The 8,395-nt window shown below is 37.5% G+C and overlaps 2 protein-coding genes across 2 annotated transcripts in view; both read left to right on the forward strand.

Annotated features, from left to right (window-relative positions):
* The window catches only part of LOC107720113 (MORC family CW-type zinc finger protein 3-like), a 22,489-nt gene extending 17,232 nt beyond the window's left edge, over positions 1–5,257 (forward strand). The window contains exons 18-19 of the mRNA XM_016527720.1: positions 3,442–3,674; positions 4,735–5,257. Of these exons, the coding sequence (XP_016383206.1) occupies positions 3,442–3,674; positions 4,735–4,888 (387 nt within the window). The 3' untranslated portion in view covers positions 4,889–5,257. The remainder of the gene's footprint in view (positions 1–3,441; positions 3,675–4,734) is intronic.
* Positions 5,258–7,003: 1,746 nt separating this feature from the next.
* LOC107720114 (chromatin assembly factor 1 subunit B-like) overlaps positions 7,004–8,395 on the forward strand; it is an 8,856-nt gene continuing 7,464 nt past the window's right edge. The window contains exons 1-4 of the mRNA XM_016527721.1: positions 7,004–7,176; positions 7,650–7,783; positions 7,887–8,019; positions 8,111–8,231. Of these exons, the coding sequence (XP_016383207.1) occupies positions 7,658–7,783; positions 7,887–8,019; positions 8,111–8,231 (380 nt within the window). The 5' untranslated portion in view covers positions 7,004–7,176; positions 7,650–7,657. The remainder of the gene's footprint in view (positions 7,177–7,649; positions 7,784–7,886; positions 8,020–8,110; positions 8,232–8,395) is intronic.

Here is an 8,395-nt window from a genome sequence, read left to right on the forward strand (position 1 = left end):
TTCTTCAGTAGAACACAAACGAAGATTTTTAACTCAAACCGTTGCAGTCTGTCAGTCATTTTAGTGTCAGGGTTTAATTTGGTTTTGTTTGTGTATGTTTTATGACTCTCAAAGCCATGATTCCCATTCACTTCCATTATAAGACTGACAGACTGCAACGGTTTGAGTTAAAAATCTTTGTTTGTGTTCTACTGAAGAAACAAAGTCACCTACATCTTGGATGCCCTGGGGGTAAGCAGCTAAACATCACATTTTCATTTATGGGTGAACTATCCCTTTAAGTTAGATTGTTCTAAATGTTTCTCCTTTTTATCATCTTGAACATCCTAATTTGTCATTGGCCCGTCATTCTTATGTTCGAGTCTGACTCTTTCACATCTTTAAATGAGAGCAGAGATATTTTGAGAAATAATCACCTCTCCACTTCAGCTCTCAGTGCTCCTCTCAGAATCTTCTCTTTCTGAGAATCTGTAGTCAAATATCGTCGTTGTTGCAGTTAGATTCAGATCAATTACAAAGAGCTGGAAGCATACATTTTAAAATGTCAACCGTAATGTCAAATGTAAAAGTCTGATAAACCAGCTTAAACCATATACAGGTAAGACCAGCAAACCATCTCAGGCAGGTTTAAGAGCTTTTTAACCAGGATAGCGCACATGTGAAATACTGTGTTTCAAACTAGGGATGTGTTTCTCAGTAAGATGGACCCTTGGCTTCATTATGGTCCTGACACACACTTATGTCAATACATGACTTTAAAACTCGATGCATCATGAACTTTCAGCAGCTTCTCTCCTGCATATACAGAGTTCTTGTCAATTCCTTGACCTTCATCTCCGACTATATGAACCTTTCTTTCTGTATTTTGCGTGAAGTATTCTTTCAGTTCATTGGCTCGTCGGGTTTTACCACTGCACGGGTAACCACACATTAATATTAAAGGCATTTTATTAAAGTCTGGATGACGGGTGGAGATTCATACTTCTCTACAGTGCTCCGTGGGAGATTTTCTTCTTCGCGCTCATGTATTGTGCTGATATGGCCAGTGCATTGCTGCCCTCTACAGGCCTGTGGTCAGAAGGTAAAACGTTCCAGATAGGGATGGGCGATACCCCTTATTTTGTTTTCGATACGATACCGATATTTTTCAAGGCAGTATCGTCGATATCGATACCGATTCGATACGTCTACACTAAACTTTTAAATTATGCAATTTATTAAATTATTAAATTACTAAGAGTAACATGGGTAATGAAAACCACTTAACTTTATGTTTAAAACGCATTTTAACCTGTTTAATCCCCAATTTTTCCCAGACATGAAAATATCCAAATGATGTAACCCTTTGAAATAATCAATAATTTTTTTTTTTTTTTTGGAAAAGGGTGTGAAAAATTTTTTTTTATGGTCAGTCACAATTGTAACCGGTGGGATAATGTGTATACTGAATTAACATATTTCTGCAGTCATACATTTTTTTATATATCTTAGCCCAGCTATTTTAAACTGTTTGATCACATTCTAGGGTTACTATTATGCATAAAAAACCCTTATACAACATTGATAGGAATACTGAGATCAAATACAAAAAAATACAACCATCAACGTATTTCAAAATTGTTACTTTTTTGTAACATATATCATCACATTTTTATATTAGTGCTACCAGTATTACAACATTAATATTCTAACTTATTTGTAACATTTGAACTTTTGATTTAGTGCAATATTTTGTACTGCCATTAGGGACTGCCTGGCTGTTGCATGCATAAAATGCAACTTTTACATGATCAATATTATCTTTCAACGTTCAATTTAAATAACTGTAATTGCACAAACTATGTAGGCTACAATTTCAGTTTGTTTATTGTGAAATAACTCTGTCCTTATGTCCTCTGATAAGCATTGTTCAGGGTTGCCGTTCCCAAAAGCTTTAATGCTTTCTTATGATACTTTTGGGAAAAGCAGCCCTGTTTGAATGTACTGTCAGAAGTGAGTGAACGCTCTCTGTGATTGATTAGTTCTGTCTTGCAACATTTGCGTGTCCAGATGAGCAGGAAAATAGTTCTATCCTACACAATTACTCGCTAACACAGGTTATTCGTCCAATTCAATGCATATTGTACGCATTTTTTGTTTTGTTTTGTTAAATTAACAAAATCACAGGTAAATAAAACACACCTTAGTATCGATTTATTTTTTCTTTCAATACTCGCGTCAGTATCGATATATCGTTACTTTGGATCGATACGCCCATCCCTAGTTGCGCTACAAGGGAGGCGCCCTTTGCTCGATTTCTCTACCTCAGTGGTCTCCAAACTCGGTCCTGGAGGGCTGGTGTCCTGCAGAGTTTAGCTCCAGCCCTAATCAAACACACCTGAACCAGCTAAACAAGGTCTTACTAGGCATACTAGAAACTTCCAGGCAGGTGTGTTGAGGCAAGTTGGAGCTAAACTCTGCTGGACACCGGCCCTCCAGGACCGAGTCTGGTGACCCCTGCTCTACCTAATCCATTCACAATTTAAAGGAAAATTTTTGTTTGACCAAACGCCCTCATATACTGTTTCAGGAATGACAAACGTGAGTGTAAAAAATTATGCGAGTGAATTGGTTAAATTGTTCTGTGAGTCATTGCTATGGTTGACAGATGAATGGCAACTGAGCTTAGTCTTAATGAAGCTTAGCTTTCATCTTAAAAGTCTTTGTTTTCCACCAGGATTTTTCATGTCATCTTCATGAATGAAAAGTTCATCTTTAAAGTGAATTTTACTGCACAACTGTAGAGTTGTAGAGGAGGGGACATCTTTGTCAAGTTTTTCACCCAAGATGAGTTTGCATCCTTGTTCGAAATACATCAAGATATTTTTTATGAAATCTGATAGATTTCTGTTCCTCCATTGAAAGTCACTTCCACCAAAACTTTGACACTTCAAAATGTTAATGATATAGGGTCATTGGGAGCTCAGCTGTACACGCAAGAACAAACCTCATTGGTTCTCGCACATTAAGCATGTGTTAAGCAAATATCTGTTTACCATATTTTATTTTCTCTGTGAATGTATATATGTGAATATAAGCCTAAAGTGAATCTGTTCATCATATAAAGTGATTTTTGTCTCATCAAAAGACTTAGATTCAACTGCTCAATTCTCAATTAAAAAAAAGAAATATATTACTTTTTATTTTGAATATGAACAAGTGTCTTACGTTTTTGAAATGACAAGAGGGTGAGTAAATAATGACAGATATTTCATTTTTGGGTGAACTAACCATTATACTAGTGAAGCTGACTGACCATGAAAGCCTTGCTGGTTTAGATATAACAGTCTCCTAGTACACAAAAGTTAGATTTTTCTGCCATTATTTGATCGGTCAGGATTCAATTGTTTTTCTTTTTTCCTTTCTTTCATTCTTTACCCCCCACAAACTGTATATTCAAAGTTGGACAGCTTGGAGCAGGAGAAAGCTCAATGTGAACAGTTGCAGAAGGAAGTAGAAGAGCTGAGGAAACAGAAAGAGGAGTGGAGCAATGCAAGAGAGCAAGAAACTGGTAACACCAGTTCAGAACAAACATGCAGCACAAATACAGCTGCAAACCTTGTGAATGGGACCAAAATGGAAGGAGAGAGCAATGAAAGACCTGTGGAGGGAGAGAACGCAGTGACACCGGCCAAGTAAGTGCCTTGTTTCAAATATTTTCAGTGGTATGTGGCATTTCTGTACATGCTCACTAGGGCTACGTTCACACTGCAGGCAAATGTGGCCCAAATCCGATTTTTTTTTTGCTCACACGTGACTCGGATCTGTTTTTGTCATGACAGTGTGAACAGCACAAACCGCATGGAATCTGATATTTCAATTCCGATTTGTGCCACTTCCATATGTGGTACTAAATCGACATTCGTCATAATTCCGCGCTGACGGGAGACACTTCAAAGATTTTTACATGCCCAAAGTTATCAAGACAGGTGCGAAAGGTAATCAGTGGAAGTGTAATGTGTCAGAACTCATAAGAATTACAGTGACAACTCTATATACAAACAAAACATGAGGGCTTGTATCATAAATGCTTCAAAACTCTGCTGTCTTTTGTCACATCCTTTTTTTTGTCTTTATTTTTCATATTGCCTGCACATAATTTCGCCGGATTCAGCAGCAGATCACACTATAAATAAACACATAATCGCTTACTTTATGTCCTCAGTGTTTACTTCCTTATGACAGCGGTTGCCAAATCCACCGTTTCCCCGCGGAATTAGGCTACTTTTCCTTTGTTGCAGCAAGATGTTTTTCAACTTCGTGGGTCGACGCGACTCCACTAACACAATATTTATCCCCCTGGCCTGAACATGGTTGTGCTAGCTTTGGACTAGTTTTGATTAGCAATTGGGCGGATTTTGTTGTGTAAACCTGGAAACCCTGTTCGTATCATTCTTTTGCGCATGCGTTTCAGTTCAGAACCATGATCTGTTCACACTGTAAAACTGATATTGGCCACATTTAAAACAACAATTTGAACAGTGTAGGAAACATTTTCCTCGTCGAAGCAGAAACCAGGAGACGTTGGGATATCTTTCATACAGAAGTCACTCTTTATTGAGGACTCGCTGTGCGTCGCTGCAGTCATCCAAGTCTAACTAAGGCAGTGATACATTGTAGTTTATATACATTTAGGGGGCAAGTCACGTTTTGATGCACATATATAAATCTGCTCTCTCTCACTTCTGTCATCAGGTTGAGGGAGCTGAGGTACAGCATTGCCCGTTTATTGGTCACTTTTGTTCCTGCTCTGGACCTTGACCAAGTGAATTATGACTGTGAGGTCATAGATGAGATTTTAAATCAGGTCATACAGGAGATTTCCCCCACTGAGACCACCATTACTTAAAGCCAGTTGCCAAAATGTTCAGCCTAGGTTAATATTTTGTGCATGGAGACAAATTGTTCAAATGCTATTTCACTCTGAAAATATTAATCATGCTATTAATTGTTGTTTTATTTACATGTTTTTTCCTGATTAACACTCGCAGTTGTTTGGGCAAGTTTTAAATTCTTTTATATTGTTTCAAGAATAAAGTTTGACCTTTCTGTCACAAAGACTTAAGCTTATAAAGTTACAAATGTTTGCCATTTCATGCTAGGTTTCTGTAATTTTTCTGATATGCAATTGTGTGGATTTCTGATACACAATACTTTGTATACACAGTTGTGAGTGGATAACAGCAGTAGGAGGTACTACTCAAATTGTGTACAGTCATGGCCAAAAGTTTTGGCAGTGACATAAATTTTGTTTTGCAAAGTTTGCTGCTACAGTATTTGTAGATAATTTTTCCACATGTTTCTATGGTATAATGAAAAACAATGATAAGCACTGGGCCAAATCCTGACTGATGGCGATCTATTCTTGCCTTATTATTCCTCGGAGTTGATCACAATTTGTCGGCTTCTGCTTGTCCACTCGCCTTTTGAGGACTGACCACAGGTTCTCTATGGGATTGAGATCCGGGAGTTGCCTGGCCACAGATCCAAAATTTCAATGTAATGATCTTCGAGCCACTTCTTTATCACTCTTGCTCTGTGACATGGTGATCCATCATGCTGGAAAATGCACGGATCATCACCAAATTGCTCATGGATCGTTGGAAGAAGTCGCTCTTGCAGGACACTTTGATACCACTCTTTATTCATGGCAGTGTTTTTGGGAAGAATTATGAGCGAGCCCACTCTCTTGTTTGAAAAGCAACCCCACACATGGATGGTCTCAGGATGCTTCACTGTTGGCATGTCATAAAACACTCTGGGACATCCTGAAGACTTGTTCACTGCAGTCGAACCTCTCTCCTTGAAGTTCTTGATGATCCGGTAAATGGTTCTTTCAGGTGCAATATTCTTTGTAGCAATTTCCTTGCATGTGAGGCCATTTTGATACAAAGCGATGATGGCTCCATGTGTTTATTTGGAGGTAACCATTGCTAACAAGAACACAATGATTGGAAGCGCTTCTTCCCTCCTTTTATAGCAATCAGACTGCTCTTACAATCTAAATAATATGATAGTGATTTCACCTGACTAGTACTCATTCACACTTTCACGTGCTGCTGATATTAGTGAATTAATGTTAGCTGGTAATTTTGTACAATGATTGGAAGTGCTTCTTCCCTCTATCAGTCTGCTCTTATGCTGCGTTCAAGTCCTCCTGGGACGTTCGTACTTACAAGTGGTAATAACGACGTCAGGTGCGTTCAAGTCACTTTAGTCGGAACAATATGGCGATTGAACTTTTTTTCCATAAAATTCAACGTTGAACGCACCATTACAATCTAATTAGTATGATAGTGATTTCACCGGACTAGTACTCATTCACACTTTCACGTGCTGCTGATATGATTAGTCAATTAATGTTAGCTGGTCATTTTGTGTCAGGATAAAAAAAAAACTGTGAAATTAGTTTTTTTGTGAAAAGTTCGTTTTTTTGGCCAATAAAGCTTTTAGCAATTATTTAAAATGCATCTGATCACTCTACACAATAATCTAGAAACAATGTGAATGAACACCACAACAGCTTAAGCAGCAAACTTTGCAAAACACAAAATTTATGTCACTGCCAAAGCCTTTGGCCACGACTGTACAGACAGTTCTGTGCATAAAATTGTACATAGTGCTGTTTTGGAAAAAAGGTTTTATATAATTTTATATTTGTTTGATTAAAAATAGTTATTTCTGTCTTTCTTGTTCACATGAGAAATATATCACCAACATGGGGAAATTATTTGTTACGACATTTTAAAAAATAATCTTCTAGAAATAATGTTGTCTACTTAACTCTGTTGCAAACAGATATATAAATGTTTAAGTTGCCGCATACCTTTAACAAAAATATAACATAAGGGTGTTTTTATTGTTGGATTAACTTAAACCGCCAAACATTTACACAAAATTTTACACAGCTTCTTATTACAAATAACACCATAATAATAAAGACAAAATTAAAATGTCACGGTCCAACGTATGATTTTTGGTGTGGGATCTGGCAACCCTCGATACCGGAAGTGCTCATTCTCGGAAAGCTGCGCGGGAAAGGCGTCTGTTTGGGTGAAGGCGGGAGAGATACACGGACGGAGCAGCTGTGTTGAACAATTGTTACGACTTTTGCCATTTCAGTTATCGAGGTAACTGGTAAGTTTTGAGTTATACGCACTGTGACTTCTTCATCTGTTATTGATTAACATTACGTGCTTTTATATTTAATTTTCACCAAGAACAGCGTTAGGTGAGTTGGTCCGTATTACGCTGTAATATTCGTTTATTATCCAAGGTGATAGTTCTTTGTTCTGCATTAATGCTAACGTTACTGTTTCACGGTTTACTAGAACGCTTATTAGTAGTTTTTAATAGTTTGTCTTTATGTCCATGAATTATGTAATTATAAGCCTAAAATGTGTGGTGTTAAGTGTTTTTTTTACTGTATATTATTTATATATATATATATATATATAGCGTTGCTTTCAACTCAAAGTTTTTAAAGGATTTCTTCTTTTGACAGTTTCAGTTTGTGTTTTTCTTATATATTTTTTTCTCTTAAATTCCTCTTGCCTTTATTTTTATGCATGATTCTAATATCTGTATCTCTTTATATCCTTGTCCATCAGGTGTCAGGATGAAGGTGGTAACCTGTGAGATTGCCTGGCATAATAAGGAGCCGGTGTACAGTATGGATTTCCAGCAGAGTGGTGAGGGAAAGACACAGCGGCTCGCTACAGCTGGGGTGGACACCACAGTACGGGTAAGAGAGAGCCTCTGCCTTCACTTTATACATCATAGGTGTCTCTTTAAGTTAATACTGATGACACATGACAGATTGTAAGATGAGAGCTGTTCTCTTTCAGATGTGGCGTGTGGATAAAGGTCCTGATGGGAAGGCGGTCGTTGAGTTTTTGTCTAACTTGGCACGACACACTAAAGCAGTAAACGTAGTGCGGTTCTCACCCACCGCTGAGATCTTGGCTTCTGGAGGGGATGGTGAGTTTAAAGTCTGATCATTACCTGGGTAAGTTGGTTGAAATTGCTTCTAGCGCCTTTAAATGGTTTAATTAAATGTCCGTTTCTCAAGATGCTGCAATCTTGCTTTGGAAACTGAATGATAATAAGGAGCCTGAACAAACCCCGGCTTTTCAGGAGAATGAAGATGATCAACTCAATAAAGAGAGCTGGAGTGTGGTCAAGACACTGAGGTCTGATTTTAGTTTTTTTTTGTTTTGTTTTCTTAAAATGTCCCCCTTGCCTGTCTTTTACATTAAAAATGCATGAAATTAAAATTCACATTATCTGTTATATAAATGAATGTTATTATTCTTGTGCACAATGCATCCATCCATATATATATATATATATATAT

The sequence above is a fragment of the Sinocyclocheilus rhinocerous genome, unplaced genomic scaffold, assembly GCF_001515625.1.
Source record: "Sinocyclocheilus rhinocerous isolate Xijiao unplaced genomic scaffold, SAMN03320098_v1.1 scaffold631, whole genome shotgun sequence".
Lineage (NCBI taxonomy): Eukaryota > Metazoa > Chordata > Actinopteri > Cypriniformes > Cyprinidae > Sinocyclocheilus > Sinocyclocheilus rhinocerous.